The sequence below is a fragment of the Amblyomma mixtum genome, chromosome 3 (genome assembly GCF_055824585.1).
Source record: "Amblyomma mixtum isolate Tamu chromosome 3, ASM5582458v1, whole genome shotgun sequence".
Lineage (NCBI taxonomy): Eukaryota > Metazoa > Arthropoda > Arachnida > Ixodida > Ixodidae > Amblyomma > Amblyomma mixtum.
In genome coordinates, this window is record NC_143014.1 from 46,223,354 (window position 1) to 46,240,507 (window position 17,154).

Genomic DNA, 17,154 nt, shown 5'->3' on the forward strand with positions numbered 1-17,154 from the left:
CGCTGCACTCTGCTGCTTTTTATGTGGCCTGGCATAATTTTGGGGCAGTGGCCGCCACCCCTCGCCTTCCCTTGGTGCCGTCACTGCCAACTGCAATATGCACAAAAACACAGTGACGCCAATTAAGAAAAAGAAAGAACACACTGCATGCACAGGGCGATAAACTCTGTCATGCTCTAAGAGCACATCGAATGCTTTGTAAATGGTCCACTCAGACCATGTATAGCCGCACCAGACTGTGAACACAGGCTTGGAAATTCAGCCTCCAAGCGGTAACAGCATTACTTTAACATACTAACCATCAGTCCGTGTAATTACACAAACTTCGGTATTTGTGAACCTGTGAGCGCTGGCGGAGGCAGCTTGAATCGCTTCTAGTATGAACAGCGTGAGCGGCAGTAGTGACTGAATTTCAGTTTCATCGCACGTGCCGCTGTGAACAAACATTCAGATGTGGATCAGTTTCAGTCACATAGCTCGTTATTGTCTCTAATGTTGAATTTGCGGATGGTTTGACTCCGTCTTAAGCTCTGCAGTCTAAATTACCGCAGTCACCATGGTCAATCAGGCAGCGAGAGCGTTCATGAGAAACAGCTCTCAACTCAGCTGTTCGATCACACTCACCAATGTCGAGTTTCAAAACACTTTTGATTTTGCTTTTCGATCCATGCAACATGTCACATTCGCCCTGCAGACAACCGGTGACAAAAATGTGCATGCAAATCCGAACATGGCATACTCACCAATGCAAATCGTTCGCTCCGTCGAAGCATGGTCGCATGCTCCTTGTTGGTTGCTGCAGGTGTTAATGGCATAGAACACACGCGTATGAACACGGGTTAACCCCCTTGCAAAAATTCTAAGCTTGGCACGAATACAGTGAGCGAATGGCATTATCAAAGATCACATGTTGCTCCTTCAGCAGCCTACGGGCTGTTAATGATCAGCCCAAGATGGCATCGGCGGGACTCGGGTAGAATGAACATGGCGGCACCCACCTGTCGAAACTAAAATTGTTTTATGATCAATGTGATCCATGTGGCAGAGTATGCGTTAGCATTATTATTCCCCCCGGACAGAGAAGCTGCTGCCGCTGACGGGTCAGAGCCGTACCAGCGGGTGACCCGACCCAGTCTGTCAATCACCGTGTCACTTTGTACCCGTGCGCTACTCTCAGGATCTAATCTAGCAATCGCAGTGCAACATGTTACGAGTTTTCAGACGGACAGACATATTTTTCTGATGTGGGGGGTTCTTATGCGAACGCATTAAAATGGCCATGTGATGCATGTAGTAAAATTTTCAGCTTCTGCTGACGACAGTGTATGAACTGGCGCCACATTTCAGTACTTGAGAGGGGCATGAACTACAGTGAAATCCCGCTAAAGTAAACTCGCGTGTAGTAAAGAGAAACTGCGGTCCTGTTTAGCCTTCTGTTGACAACTACATTTTTTTTTCGTTTATGTAAAGACACCTTTAGTAATGAAACAGTTATAGCGAAGAGCGTTTGGCCGTGACGACATACTTTTTGCGGAAGGATGACATCGCGGCACGCGCACAGTTCAGAATATCTCAGAACAACAGACACTTAATGGCTCAATCAGTCGGTGAAGAAGATTAAAACAGCGCTCGTTGATATGGCTTAACCACTGGGCTAGTGAGTTGCAAGAGAAGCAAACTTTCTGAAGAGGCAAAACACGCGGCGCGCCCGGGGAAAAAAATAAAAGTGAAAGCTGGAAATGAACTTGAAAAGAAAGTGGCGCAGACCGTTGGGGAAGGGAAGGTAGTAAAAGTGCGGTGGGAAGTATGGAAGGGAGAAAAAGCGGCGAACGATTGCAGCATGGCACAGCCAGGAAAAAATAGAGGAGACAGTATTTCCACAAGACTTCAATGAAAACGAAACTATGATAACATAAAATATGATTACTGAATATGGATTGTTATTGCAAAATGGGATGATTAGAGCAGTATGGTAGGTATTTCATAGTGTTTGTTTTCTAAGCCAAAGCTACGTGTTTATTAAAGCCAAATTGCCAGAAAGCATCCTTGGAGCCATGCCATCACCAACAACTGGTATAACACTGATGTAGTTAAGATTCTTCTGACCAAGCAAGTTTACTATAGAGGGGTTCTACTGTATGTATCGCATCCTCAGAGGTCGGGCATTGTGAGCAGGGTTAGCTAAACCTGGCTGAACATGCTGTAGCACCCAGTCTTGGAGGCCATGCATGTACGAGCAGTATGAATGCTGCCTCACGAACACAATGGGCTACAGTGCTGAACCTTCCTGCCCTCGTAGACCAGTTGCGGCAGCATGCAGTTACAGCATCAGAGTGGCTGTTTTCAAAACAGCCATAGAAAAAAAAACTATGGGTTTATTTTGTTTCTGTTATTCGAAAGCTATTCAAATATTTCAAAACATATTCAATTTGTTTTGAATAATTTAGAATGTGCACTATTTGATTCATTCAGCAAATTGAATAGGACGGTACTCATTTGCTATTCGGAAAACTTTGACATTCACACATCCCTAAATATTCAATTCAAAACGATTTGTTGCTTCTGTGTACATGGCCACACCCATGTGTGTTGAAAGATGCTTCCACTTCAGAAAACTGCCTTCAGTTAATCTCAGAAATGCTATGCATAGTATGAAGCAGCTGTTCATAAAGGGGTGCTAGCACATAGAGTGAGCTCTTCTCATATCAGACAATTAAAATTAATGCTCACAAGATTGCTCTTATAACTAGTGACAATGTGTACAAGCATAACTGCTTCACTCTTGCTAATACTGCATCTGCTCTTTCATGTTTGATTTTACTGTGCTAGTATAACCGCCCAACCTGCGCATCTAAGCTGCTGTTTTCTTTTCTTGGTTTGCTATATCAGTGCTTTGGTAGTATTGTTTAACTGCAGTTTTTGCTTTAATGACAGCTTTTGACATGCTTCACTTGAGGCCCTATTATTGTTGAACAAAGTACAAGGAACGTTGTTCCAAAGCTTTGTACAAGTTTTGGAAGTGCATGTGTCAGGTCCATGTGTCAGGTCCATTGCCTGAACTTTCTTTCAGGATGGTGAGCAAGGCACATTGTTCTTGATTGGTGGAATTGAGGCTGATGAAAGCCCATCGATGTGTCCTATTCTAAGCTATAGCATTAAAGGGAATTCTTGGAGCCCAAGAAAAACACTTCCAGTTCACCGCTATGGACACAAAGCTGTCTTTTTAGATGGCTGCATATACATTATAGGTAAGTTCCATCACAGTCGCGTAATTTCTGTTTAAAATTTTCATGAGTAACAGACAACCTGCTTTCCCCAGGTGGTTTCGAGAACTTCAGCCCTGTAAACTTGGAAAAAGCATCTAGCCGCTGCTGCTTTTGGTTTGAGGTGAGCTCAGGCAAGTGGGGAATCATGGCCCCCCTCAACAATACCAGAGCACACCATGGTCTTGCTGTCTTGGATAACACCATCTATGCCATTGGTGGAGTGGACAGCAACAACAGGTAAGCAGTATCAAATAATGGGAGGATATTTTTGGCTTAGTCCTTTGCTTTGCACTGGTATGCTGGTCTCGGATAATGAGGCATGAACAACCTATTGTTGCTACGAAACAGTCTTGATGGCATTGGCTGAGTGTGTTGGTCTTGTCTGCAGGAGAGGGAGGCAGTGAGTGGTTGAGGCTGGCCAAGGAAGCTCATGCAAGCTGTCTCTAAGGGTTATAAAATTGTGCAATCTAGGGTAGTACTCGTTGTCTTGAGGCATAAAATAACAGATGTCTTTCATAGCATATTGAAAGCTGTGATATTTGCAGATAAATAATAGAAAAATTACATTAAAGTAGTATTATAGTAAATTTAGCAGTGTATGAAGATGTCTAACGGCACATAGTTGAAACTTTGTGGCTAAATTGCAAATTTGGTTAACTTGGTGATCAAGACAGTGCAGTGTTTCATATTCGGTCAACTTGATCTGCCTGCACCTGCAAAATATTCTCTAGGCAGTGCAATCGACACTTTCTTTGGTGAAAAGTGCAGCACTTGTGCAGACATCGAGTATTGCTCACATCACTTCCTCAGAAGTGCTGGCTTTTCTGCTAATGTGTTTGTTTCTCGTGCAACAGTTACCATTCTTCATTGCTTCTGACTTTACTGTCACTCTGCCACTCCAGTCAGTTTCAAGATATGCATTTCAATTCAATTTTCATTATTTGAAATGCAGAGCAGATGTACTTAAATCTCGAACTGCTGGAGAATTATTGGCTGTAGGCAACCCTTTGGGTATTGCAGTGACAAGTTCAAAGCGGTAACTGCTAGGTCAGCATCATCTATTTCATTTGCTGCCCTGTGTGCACTTTTTATTAAATGGCCAGCGAGCTACGTACTGCCTGTATGGAGAGGTAACATGAATTCGTGATCAGTTTAACCTGGCAAGGTGAATTTTGTAATTCGCGGTGTATCTGTTTGCTGCCTCACGTTTAACACGGGCTGGACGATCTGCAATATATTTTCAAATAATATTTCTAGCCTCTGTTACTGTAGGCCAACTCAGTGATGCACATGTATTGCATTGTGTAGAAAGCATGCACACTGAATTGCACTTTCAGGCTTTTGGGTTGCCTTGAACGCTACGACAAAGAAAAGGACGAATGGACAAAGCTGAGTGGTGAGCTTTATTCCCCAAGAATGGCCATGGGTTTCTGCAGCCACAAGCGACAGCTCTGGGTTGCCGGTGGAATTGTTCAGATTGGTCGGAGAACATGTTCCACTGCCTACGTGGAAGTCTACAACCCTGAAACAGAAAGGTAAAGGCTGTGGTTGGTAGCCTGAAAATGGCAAACTAGCCTTTTTTGTTTTTAAGTTCTTGTGTTCCGAAGGAGGGCAAAAGTGTGCCTGCCATGGCTAAGGAAGTAGTAGTGTCGTAAGCTGTAGTGTGTGAGCGTCTCTCCGTTGCTCTAATGGCAGTTTGCAGATCCTCGATTGTGCATCGCTCTTAGGCTCTCTTACTTTTGAAGCGATAGCTTCACTCTGCTAGGTAAAGCCGGGTATCACCATGTGTGCAACATGACCTTCGGGAGAGCTGATTGGTCTTTCGGGAAGACCAATCTGGGCCGCACAGAGTACACCGCTGGGAGCACCTGCCATCATAGGCAGTGATACATCGTTTAAGCTCTGCAGCACTGCGCCAGGAGTGGTATGAGGACTCCCAGGGATCTATGAATGTAAAGTAGAGAATGACCTTCTGCATATGTGGGAATTAATTTCACTATCACGTCATACCCTTGAGGGGGAGCTTAAGTGTCCCCTGTAGTTTTTTGCACTTTTTATTCCAGGAATGTCATTTTCTTCCCTCATTGTTCACAAATTTTGGCACTCCAGCTTCCATTCTTCCAGAGCCGCACCCTGCAAAAGTGCAGAACGTGCTGCTTAAACGATGTTCAAAATTATCGTTTCCTCTTTTTTAGTCAGTGTTTAGCTTACGATATCGTCGATTTCAGCTCGGCCAACTACCCAGTGTTTTAAATTATCACCTACGATAAAGACATCACGAAGGCAGACACTCACGCATCCCAAAAGGAAATTGTTGAAACATCAGGCATTGGCAGGCCAGAGGAGCTTCCAGCGCGTGCGCACAGCGGCGTGCAGTACATGGATCTCTGCAAAAGAATCGCTGTGAGGGCCCCAGATGCCTCGCCCTCACATATTTTATGGTGCCAATCCTCCCTCACCCTTACCTCACTGAGTGAGCGCAGTGGTTCAACGATGCGCCACTGCACCGGGTAACGACTGCTTCAAACGCAGCCTATGGTGGGACTTGAGTCCTAGGTTGCTCTCGGTCTCACAAACAGAGAAGGCATAGCTCCCACAAGCCTCACTGTTGCTCATATAGTTCTCCGGGAGGCTGTCTATTCTGCACGTAGGCCTGATGTTGTCGGAGTCGTTTTGTTCTTAGTCATTTTAATTTTTGTTGAGTCATTTTTAGTCCGGCCTCTCTCGTGTGCCCTGCAAGTGGAGAGGCAGCAGACTTCCCTGTCTCCACATGTCACCTGTCAACCGCGGCAACCTCCCTCAGGTTGCGTATTCCTCAGCTCATGCCAGAACTTCCGCCGTCGCGCTAGCCACACTCTGGATTTTTCCCGTGGCTACCACCTTCCAACTTCTTCACTCCTCTGCCCTACAAATGGAAAGGAGGATTTTTCTTTTAGTGCGCGAGCACTAAGGCTTGAAATCTCGAAAAAACTCGTCTGTTTGTCTGAAGTCAGCTAGACCTGTAGATATTAAATATAAATATAAATATATATATGGCCGCGACTGCGTCGCGCCTCGGTTTCAAACCCGCGGTGACTCGAACAGATCAGCTTCGCTGGCCACTGCACGAAAGCGGTATATGCTACCACTGCAATCAATCACCCCTCGCGTTTAACTGACACACTCTCGCGCTGTGCATTGCATGTCATCGCCTTCATCAACTTCATCCATGCGCAATGGATCCATAACACATCGCTATCGCAGTGCTCCCTTAAGGTGCGCTAAGTGGTCGCAGAATTTTGTAGTGCGTTGCAGCTAATGTTCTCAATCACCGATTTCGCCGATCTTTGCCTGATGCCTGAACTTCGAACACTTGCGTCGAACCGCAAGCGAAATGAGACGCAACGTGGTAGAGCACGTACTTCGCATTTGGCCATGTAATGTAAATCGGCTGCAATTTTTTCACCTGCCATCCGTGGCAGGTGGAGAGACGGCAATCACACTAAATATCACACTCCATCTGCCGTGCTTGGAAGATGGAGGCTTTCCACAGACGCCGACGCCGGTCAGTTTTCGCCTTCATGGCCTCCTAATGCATTAAAAAATTCGGCAGAGACACTGAAGACTGCTTACGTATGAGGATGCTAAGCATTACAGTGCTGAGTAACGCTACATTGCAGAATGACTATGGGTATTGAGTCATCACTTTGGCTACGAGGCATGACTGTGCATACTATGACTGCGAGTCAGCCTTCTGGTGAAACGGGTGATGCAATTGTAGTCAACCGTCGAGGGTATGAAAGCGAACCCGGAAGTCGGAGAGAGAAAGCAGACAGCGAGATCGTTCAAGGGTTCGAGTGAGCCCTTCTCGAGACGCCGTTATGCTGTCGGCCCTAGTGTCGCACCTTTATGCTGCCGTGTTAATAGTGTACATAAAGCCCTTTTTGTCTGCTCCAACATCGATTTCTTCGGCCGGCCTGCCCTTGCGTGGACGCCGCGCTTACTGCCAGGGAACTCGGCCGCACTACCGTGACAACCGCAACGTCACAACACGCTACAACAGCACCGTATATACTTGGCCTCAGAGTTGTTGAGTCCGCTTTCCATGGTTTTCATCAAGATGATACCGAAATGAAAATTAGCATTGAGAGTTCGGTTAATTGGTGTGACTGGTATCTGCCGTTTGACGCAGACAGGACGCCCGTATTGCTAGCGAAAATAAAATTTTGCACCGTAGGAGCACCACAACATTTCGTTATTTATGGGCACGTTTGAACGACTGGTACAACACGTATTGAAGGCTTTAGATATGAGTGCAGCAAAGGAATGAAGGTTGGCTGTGGAAACCATTTCTTCCGTTTAGGACTAGTTGGAAGGGCAGGGGTGGGTTCCGCTTCGCTGCATAATGACATACTTTGCAAGGAAGCGAGCTTGCCGGTAGTCCTGCCGTCTGTAGATTTTTATTCAATAAAATTAGGGCTATTTTCATCCCTCCATCCCGGTGCAGTCAATCTTTGTTTAAATACCGATTTTCAGACAAAGCGAATTGATTTTGAATTGAATGAATGCGAGTTGAATGCATTGCCTGCACCGCAGCAATTGAGATGATGCTGCTTGCATTGATTAAATGGGTTCACCTTGTCCTGTTGGAAATTTCGTGAGTGAATCTTTACTTTTTAGCTGCCAGTAATGTATGAGCTTACGCAGCGGACAAAACTGGCCGACACTTTATAAAGTCAGCAGATATCCCTATATGGTCGCAACACAAGCTAACGAGGAACGGGGTGTTTCCTGCTTAAAACACCTTAATTATGCTGCTTTTAACTTTAAAGTGCCTGTAGGTGCACTGATTTCCATGGTGGTTGAGTGTGAATGCGGTCAATGGGAAGAGACATAGTGAGTTGTTATCATCTCCCCAAAAAATCGGTCGACGAGTAAATGTAGGCAAAAATTAATGCACTCCTACCGCACGTAGCATAAAAGTTTAAAATTTGTCTCGCATCGGACCTCTGAAAATTTGGAAGGCTGTCTGGCGCATCGCTTTCCAAGCTACGCAGAACCGCCGAATTCCAGCCCTAAACGAAGTATCTAAAACTAGATCCGTCATTCGCAGTTCATTCTCATTAAAGATAAAGCTACGCGCTCTTCTCCACAAAACACTGCACATTCCAGCTGAGTAAACAATCTCGTAATCTGTCTACTCGATATGCTGGTAATTTAAGCAAGCTCTCACTAGCATTTGTGCCTCTGGCGATTGTGCACCCAACGCAGCAGTACACTTACCGGGTATCGAGATGTTTGTTGCGCCGGGTACCCGGCACAACAAACATCTCGCCCATCCGTCCGTAATACGTAAGAAATATTATGCTAGCCCTTCTTTACTGGCAAATCTATCGTTCATCTTTCAAATTTTAAGATTCTACTTCACAGCCATGCAAAAGCAATAAAGGCATGGAATTTATGGAATTGGCATCGTAACACCCAAAATGTACATTCTAGATTTTTATTCTCCTATTTTCCAACAGACAAGGAAAGGGGAATGAGGGGCTCGTTATAAATATGAGAGAAGCCAACAGCCACAGAAACCAAGGGGCACTAGGAGTTTTTAATTAATTTATTTATTTTGTGGTGTTGATAAATTTATAATATTACTGAATATGTTGTCGCTTAAAGCTAATTGATTAGAAAAGCAGAAGAAAAAACAACCACATGCCGCCGGTGGGATCCGAACCCACGACCTCCGAATTACGCGTCCGGTGCTCTACCTCTGAGCTACGGCGACGGCTGTCAAACCTTCTGCTTTCGGGGGTATTTATGTCTACAAATAACCTAACTTTGTGAGTGTTCACCAGCGCCACCCACGTTCTTAAGCGGCGGACGTAGCACGTCCTGAGTTACCGCTGATGTGACGTAGAACGTCATCGAACCGCGAGGGTGGAAGCTATATTACAGGATATATTTAATACTTTATGAAGTTTTCTGTGAGCCCGAAATTTTGCGAATCAAAGTTTTATTTTGTAGACAACTGATATTCCGTCTTTTTTGTGTGTCATTGAAGAGAAAAGTCAATTATCTATACTATGACATGCGTAGTAAAGAAATTTTAAAACAATTGGTGAAAAAAATGGCTGGCGGTTTAGCATTGCTAAGCACGAAGTATTGTGCGAAAGCACGGTTTTTTGCAGGTAGACACCACGGACACGTACCTCAAAGCGCGACTGAAGTGTCCACTGACCCAGGGAGCCAGTTATGCGCTCAAAATCAACGGAGTCTAAACCTTGCTCTTTTAGAAAAGTAAAGGCTCATAGCTGCCTCAATTTGTAGGTGGTCGCAACCGCCTGCTCACAGCGCGATTGAGGTGTCCTCTGACCCAGTTACACTTGCTATATACTCAGAGGCTTTACACAGACACACACCGCTGAAACCCGGGGAGTGCGGCTATAGGAGTGCTTCCAGACTAAAAAATTGCTAGGCACACCACCGTGAAATTTCTTGTTTTCCCGCGGTAAGGAAAGAGTTAAGCCACCGTGGGTTCGAGCTTGGTGTTAGCCGAGAGGCCACCGCTCAGTCATCGGCACACGTGTATTTGGAGCGCCGCGCACTCGACCTATTGGAGAACAGCGACTCACCGTAAGGTAACAAGCTTCCAAGTTCATGAAACGAACTCCGGCACACGGAAGATGTGCCCACATTGGCATGGAAATAGCCAGGAGTAATTTTGCTAGCTGGAAGACTGGGTACGCGTTCAGGGCTGGTCGTTGCGGCGCAGGTGGGCGTTCGCGGTGAACTTCCTGCCGTCTCCGCGGAGTTGCCTGACGCTCGTGGAGTGCGGCGGCACCATGTACGCCATCGGGGGCCTGCTCAGCCACCGGTGCGGCAAGAAGCGCAACTTCACCACGGTCGAGGACACGCTTGCGTTCGTGGACGAGCGCAAGACTTGGGTCCACCGGGCGCCCATGCCCAACGCGCGCCACACCACCGTCGCAGCCGCGCATGGTGAGCACACGGGGTGGCCTCTGAGAGCGCTGAACTGAGGCCGAAGCCGCGAAAGTCGTTTATTAAAAGAATACAACGAGGAAAGAAAAGGTGCTGCCGGCCGCCGTGATTGCTGTCTAATAACACCCGAGCTGCGGCTGACGGAAACAAAAGGGACGGGGCGAGGATAGCATGCTGAAGTAGAGAGATGAGCGATAGCGAGAAAGGAACTGGGGGGAGCCATTTACAAACTTAAAATGTAAAGATTGCGCGCGAATTTCCTGGCACTGTCCGAGATATAACTACAGTGCTCTAGAACCTTGTTCTAGAGCACTGTAATGTAACTGCGCGCCGGTGGCCACTGCCCAGTGTTGTAGGCGTTACTGAAAAAAAGTCGCTAAATACGTTACTCGTTACGCTAAAAAAAATGAACGCGTTAGCGCCCTACGTTACCTACAAAAAATGGTAACGCGTTACCGTTACCGAAAAAAAGTATCGCACGTTACTTTGCCGTTACTCCATGGCCATAAATTTTAATCAGTGCGTCTTCGCTGTAACTGTAACCTGTAACTCGTCTTCTCTCCAAGGTTTGTTTTCCAACCAAAAGATCTCAAACCCCGACGACACGCTCATATATTTTTCAAGAGAATGAAAACTTCGGATGGTCGCACTCTGCTTGCAACAGAGTCTAGGCAGGAAAAGGCAGTCCTTTATCACACAGTGCTGTGGGAAGTGGGTTGTTCCTTGTTCTGGCTACGGGAGAAAAGGGGGTGGTATGACTATGAAGGGAGAAAGTTGGAGGGACAGTGTTGTTGAGCAGAAAATGTTTAGAAAGTTGAGGTAGCTCACTACTGCCGGCACAGGAACAAAGGCCCATTTCCTTCTTTTTCCTCTACTTCGGTGCTACAGCCGGTTGACTGCAATCCCCTTTTCTGTGCTGTACCATTGTAATCTTTCGACGGCTCTCTTGGGGCCATTTTGAAGTAAACTGGCGACATTCCTGAGTTTACTCAGAAGAGGGAACTGCTTCCACAGAGAATGCGAGAGTGTCGCCTGGGAACGAGACCTTTTGGTTGGAAAACAAGCTTACGGAGAAACGGACTTAGATTTCTGCAAATGGTCCATTGGTGGCTCGGCATGCGTCCAGTCTTTAGAGAGTTGTGTGTGTGTGTGAGTGGTTTGGGGGGGAAGGCAAGTGTGTGAATGCGTGTTCGTGCTTTTTTTTTAGTTGAGTACGTCGTCAAGGGCAGCTGTTTTCTGGCATGCATGCGAGCCGCAACAAGGGTCGTCGAGAGCACCTGAAGGTTTTGTTTATTTGCAACATCATTTGCGGCGTTTTTTTTTTTTAAAAAAAAGAGGCGGAGAGGGACAATTGAAATAAAAGTAACTGGTAACGTGACACCTCACGTTACCGGAAAATGTTAACGTTACCCGTTACAGTTCCGAAATGGTAACGAGTACGTTACTAAGTTACCAAAAAAAGTAACGCGTTACCGGTAACGCCGTTATTTGTTGCGCGTTACCGACAACACTGCCACTGCCCATGCTTAAAAAAAAGAAAGCACTTTATATACGAAGCCGCGCGCATGTAGCGTCCTGTCGCTAATTAATCGCGCGAGTGGCACATTGCGTAAGCGGCCAGGGTGGGGCCACAGGAGCGTCGTGAGATTATCCGGGATGATCCCCAGCGCCCTGGCCGCGGGCACCTCGCGATGCGGCTCTGCGAAAGCGGCACAGTGGACGAGAGAAGAATAACTTTTCTGCTGTAACGGAATTCAGCAATACTGAGAGCTACAGTGCGTGGGAAATAAAGATGTAACCTCTGCCTGACATTGGCTGGGACGCCGTGTATACGTGGCACTGATTTTTGCCAAATTGGGCGGTGCGTTCGCGCCGATAGGCAGTCGTAAAATATGTATGCGGTCGCGATGTGTCTCTGGAGCAGGTAACTTCCTATAGCTGCAGACGTGCAAAACCACATTACAGCACCAGCTGTATTAGCTTAATTATCCCGGTTTCCCGTCGTCGTCCCGTCCGCATGTCCCATTCCGTAGCAAAAAAAAAATAGTCAACTGTACACGCATGTACAGAGCTGCCGGCTCGGGCACGGCCACCCTACTAAGGGCTGCACCCTCCGGCGAAGACAAACTTGGGCAACCGAACTCGGACCGGAGGCTCTGACCCCGACCGCGATGCAGGGTCCACTTGCCCTCAGCCACTAATCCGCCCAATCAGTCATAGGCTACTGCGGCTATTCGTGTTTCCTCAGTGACTATTCAGTAGCAGTCGAGCGTGGCGTCCTCAATGTGTCCTTTCTCGAACCAGCAAGCGCTGATCATTCATCGTAGTCTGAGGGTAGGGGGTAGGCGCCTGTCATTTTTTTTAAGCTTTCTCTTGCCAGCTTTGGCGGCTGTCTAAAAGATCAGTGTTCGCTCATTAATAGTCCGATGACGCTGACATGTCAGGAGACCTCGTCGCCGCCTGGCATGCTGTTAGGTCGGGTACCGGGTTCTAACGCGCGGTCTTTCCTTGATGCTTCTCCAGACGGTGTCATCTTCATCATCGGGGGCCGGCAGGCGGAGAGACCGCACTATCACTTCGACAACATCTTGGCCTACGACACCAAGCTGGACAAGTGGATGACGCTGGGAAACCTGCCGGGGAACGTGACGGACTACCACTGTGTGCTGGCGCCCCCCGAAAAGCCGTCGGACAACTTGCGAGAACTACTGACGAGCCGCGGAGACCACAGGTCGCCCACCAAGATGGCCAACAGATTCCCGGTTGCAGCTCCGGACGTCAAGTCCTACTCTCAGGGAGACATTGCTGTCCAGCAGCAGAACAAATAGCGCGCCTTCTCGAAGCTAAACATAAATTTTTTTTTTCATGCGAAGGTTGTCTTTTCCAGTTTATCGCTGTCAGTACGGTGTTTAACACTATATATCAAGGAAATCGGAGCGTAAGACATCGCGTCTTTCGTGGTTCGATCGCTCACGTTTTCGAAAGCGAATTGAACAGGGTCAGCTTTGCTACCGAATCAAATACGAATAGTGTCGCTAAAAACTAAAATGTGCGAATATTCGTACAAACCGAGTATCACATTCAGCAATTCTGGACAAAAGAGTTTTTGAGCGGGAAACCGTTTATGAACGCCATTTTTTCATATATAATGGAAGTATCTTACAATTTTCCGGTTTTAAAAATTTTTGTCCGGGAAAGTTGTACATGTCATGCCAAATAGTCATTATGGGCTAGCGGCAGCACTTTAGGCCATGGAAATAAAGCTGAACTCGTCTCCACCAGGGGACTGTAACACGAAGTCAGCATGGTTTGATGTTAAGTACCGATATCGGCACTTCACATCAAACCGCAGACAGTTAAAAGACGAGTTGTGAAGAGAGAGAGAAAAACTTTATTGAGGCAAGTGTGTTAGACCCCCCTTGGGTCCCTGGACCACCGCGCGGTCCCACTATACGTCGAAACGTTCATTTGGCGTTTGTTCATGACATCGGCACCCCGAATAACCGCAGCAAGCTGCGATGAAGACATGAAGAGACTAAACACACCGCAGTACAGAATCCAATAGAACAAAGAAAAGACATGATTTTCAAGGTACTCGTCAAGAACGGCTGCCCCCCAAATTTTAGTTTGATAGCCATTTAACCAAACAACCGCAATGAACCCCACCAAAAAAATACGCCACTCAAGCCGCCGCGGTGGCTTTCGATGGAGGCGAAATTCTAGAGGCACGTGTACTGTGCGCTGTACGTTAAAGAACCCCAGGTGGTCGAAATTTCCTGAGCTCTTCACTATGGCGTCCCTCATAGCCTGGGTCGCTTTGGGACGTTAAACCCACATAAACAAAACCAGCAGATATCGGCCTATGTCAGATAGGAATCGGGTATAGATCAGATAAGGATGAGTCATCTGTGGACACACCTCCCTCGCTGCATTGGTCTGTATAATCTGTGAATAAAAGAGGCTGGCGAGCGTCACCGCGTCTTCTTTCTCGGGGCCGTTATGTGAGGGGACTACGCGTGCTTCTGCGAGGGCCTAGACGATACTGGCACTCTACCTATTTATTGTTCCGATGTCCGTCGCGTTAACTGCGGAAACGTCGTTTGTGGACGAACACGTGCAGCGAACTCGTCCCCTATCTTCACCTGCCATAGTCGGCAAAAATGGCGGACGAGGAGGCTACCTTTCCTTGGTCATGTGCCGTTGCGCTGGAAAACTATGAACTTAACAGTCGTCGGTGTACCTGAGGAAAATATTTGATTCTAGCTGAATTGAGTTGAAAGCTTGTTCCTCGATGTTTTCCATAGTTAGATTTGGAGGCCCCATTTGGTGTTCCTTTTACCTGCCTGCAGAATTCTTCTTTAGAAGAGAAATGAGTGTTTGATAGGCACAGTTCCAGGAGGGGGCACACTTCGTCTACACCAAGTGGTGTTCGGACGCTGAGTGTGTCGTCCCTATGCAGGGCATCTAGAGTAGCTTTAGGAGGGGGGGGGGGGGGGGGGGGGGGGGCATTCGTCGGCCTCAGGGTTCACCTGAGAGACCATTTCGATGACGGACATGGGTCGCTGTTTCTCCTGTGATTGGTGTTATGAGCCTCTGAAAGTATTCCGACAACGATCGAAGGGTGGGAACACCTGAGCTCCGCAATCGGGCGGAGAGGAATATCAAGTTCGCGGACTCTAGGAAGGCCGTAGGTTTGTGGAGCCTATCCGTTGGTGCTCGATAACTGCAGGTATAACTTTCGTCAATTGGGGTGTTTTTGGAACACCGTTTTTCGATGTTTTGTTCAGGTTTGGTTCGGTATCTTGGGAGGTCCTTCAGTTTCTCATATTATTGACTGTTGAGCAAAGGTAGATCTTTCCATTCATCCAGTGGTTTGTTCTTTTCTTTTCGACCAGCTTCAATGGAGCTCAGCACAGCGATTGTTTTTTAGTCGTGGGGTACCGTCTTTAAGCGCAGTTGGGATTTTGGGGAGAAGAGGCTTTCTCACCTGTATGATCGTGGACCTTGACCGTAACTGAAGCTTCGGAAGCTGTAAGTTGTTGTTTGGTTGTTGCGTTGGGTTGAGCGGGAGGGCGAGGCATCACGTGAGTTGCTTGTCGACGGCAGCGATGCATGGAACTGTCGCTAAAGCGTCGTGGTAGCCAAAATATGACGCTCTTAGCGCGATAGCGTTAACGCTCCCGTTCTGCAGAAAATTCAGCGTCAGCGTTGAGGGCGGACAAGCAGGTGGCCCTCCTGCCACCTAGGTCACGTGACCTTGTGACGTCATCACAACCTGCTCACCGCAGGCGGCAACCTGCCCACAAAATTGTGAGCGAACTGCCCATCGTGGCAGGTGGCAGTTGAATTAATGATTGGTCCCGAGGTTGCTCGAGGAGAGCAACCTGGGTGTCACAAGCCCCGCCGGTGGCTGTGTTTGAAATAGCCACCTACCGGGGCAGTGGCGCAACGCTTAACCGATGCGCCACTGCGCCAGGAGTGGTATGAGGACTCCCCGTGATCTATGAATGTAAAGTAAAGAACGACCAATTCCGCATATATGGGCATGTAGACAGAACTTAGGCGAAGAGATACGCAAAGAGGACCCCAGACCGCTGAAGGGAGTCGTAACATTATCGCGTCATACAGCTCAATTGTCCCCTCAAGTCCTCCGACGTGGTGGCTCAGTGGTTATGGTGCTCAGCTGCTGACCCGAAAGACGCGGGTTCGATCCCGGCTGCGGCTGTCGAATTCGATGGAGGCGAAATTGTAGAGGCCCGTGTACTGTGCGATGTCAGTGCAAAGAACCCCAGGTGGTCGAAATTCCCGGAGCCCTTCACTACGGCGTCTCTCGTAGCCTGAGTCGCTCTGGGCCGTTAAACCCCATAAACCGTTTAGCCGTTGCCTACCTGCCTGCCTTTGGCGACAGCGTAGGAATGCGTAACCGGAGGGTGGTTACACGGGAACTAGAGTTACTGTATATGCTGCCAAAGGTTAACGGGAACCATCCAGAGGGTGGTTAGTGGGGAAGGGGGAGGGAGGGTATGGTGAGACGGGAGAAATGTAGCATTGGTCCATCTGCGGCAGCTACTGCGAAACGTGCTACCCGAGGAGAGTGTATGATATGAGGTCGCTCTCGTATTCTCTACCTCAAAATATTTGTAAAATGGAAATACCTTAACGGATGTCACTGAATCTCGCGTTACGCAGTGGTATAATGGTAAATATATATATGGTTTGGTTTATGGGGTTTAACGTCCCAAAGCGACTAAGGCTATGAGAGACGCCGTAGTGGAGGGCTCCGGAAATTTCGACCACCTGGGGTTCTTTAACGTGCACTGACATCGCACAGTACACGGGCCTCGAATTTCTCCTCCAAAGAAATTCAGCCGCAGCGGCCGGGATCGAACCCGCGTCTTTCGGGCCAGCAGCCGAGCACCATAGCCACTGAGCCACCGCGGCGGCAAATATATATATATATCCCTATTGGAAAAAAAGGCAATGATGGGAATATTGGAAACCAACACTGGAAACCTTGGTGGATTATGGTAATGGAAAATATGTTGGAATGACTGGGCATGTTGGAATGACTGGGCATGTTGGAATGACGGGGCATGTTGGAATGACTGGGCATGTTGGAATGACTGGGCATGTTGGAATGACTGGGCATGTTGGAATGACTGGGCATGTTGGAATGACTGGGCATGTTGGGATGATCGGGATTGCCAGCGTAATAAACAAATGATAATGACGTGAAAACGGTTGGTGTCGGTACGCTGGATGTTCAAAAGTTAAGCTTGTACACGTTGGTATTGATGACAGCCCCAAAAATTGACTGGAATCTTAGAATGGCAGTAGTCCTTCCTTATTTTTGGCAACCTGAACATTGTCTGTAGCTGGCATGCACTGCATATGTTTAAAAAAAACACCATCG

At 47.6% G+C, this 17,154-nt stretch overlaps 1 protein-coding gene and 1 long non-coding RNA gene across 7 annotated transcripts in view; one reads left to right on the top strand and one right to left on the bottom strand.

The window, feature by feature from the left end:
• Positions 1 to 13,622, top strand: part of LOC149350029 (kelch-like protein 26) — a 29,033-nt gene extending 15,411 nt beyond the window's left edge. For 3 of the 4 annotated variants that reach the window (XM_089579037.1, XM_089579036.1, XM_089579039.1), the window contains 5 exons: positions 3,071 to 3,248; positions 3,320 to 3,503; positions 4,604 to 4,801; positions 10,015 to 10,241; positions 12,765 to 13,113. In XM_089579037.1, coding sequence (XP_089435163.1) covers positions 3,071 to 3,248; positions 3,320 to 3,503; positions 4,604 to 4,801; positions 10,015 to 10,241; positions 12,765 to 13,069 — 1,092 coding nt within the window. In that variant the 3' untranslated portion in view covers positions 13,070 to 13,113. Of the gene's footprint in view, positions 1 to 3,070; positions 3,249 to 3,319; positions 3,504 to 4,603; positions 4,802 to 10,014; positions 10,242 to 12,764 lie in introns of all 4 variants that reach the window. The other variant, XM_089579038.1, reaches the window with a different exon arrangement.
• Positions 4,649 to 11,518, bottom strand: LOC149350030 (uncharacterized). Of its 3 annotated transcripts, XR_016290203.1 has the most exons (5): positions 9,875 to 11,518; positions 5,732 to 6,171; positions 5,562 to 5,653; positions 5,277 to 5,399; positions 4,649 to 4,788 (listed from the first exon to the last, which is right to left on the bottom strand). It is a non-coding gene; the product is annotated as an uncharacterized LOC149350030 (long non-coding RNA). The 3 variants fall into 3 exon arrangements; XR_016290204.1 differs by lacking the exon at positions 5,277 to 5,399; XR_016290202.1 differs by lacking the exon at positions 5,277 to 5,399 and having other exon boundaries at positions 5,562 to 6,171.
• Positions 13,623 to 17,154: the final 3,532 nt, after the last annotated feature.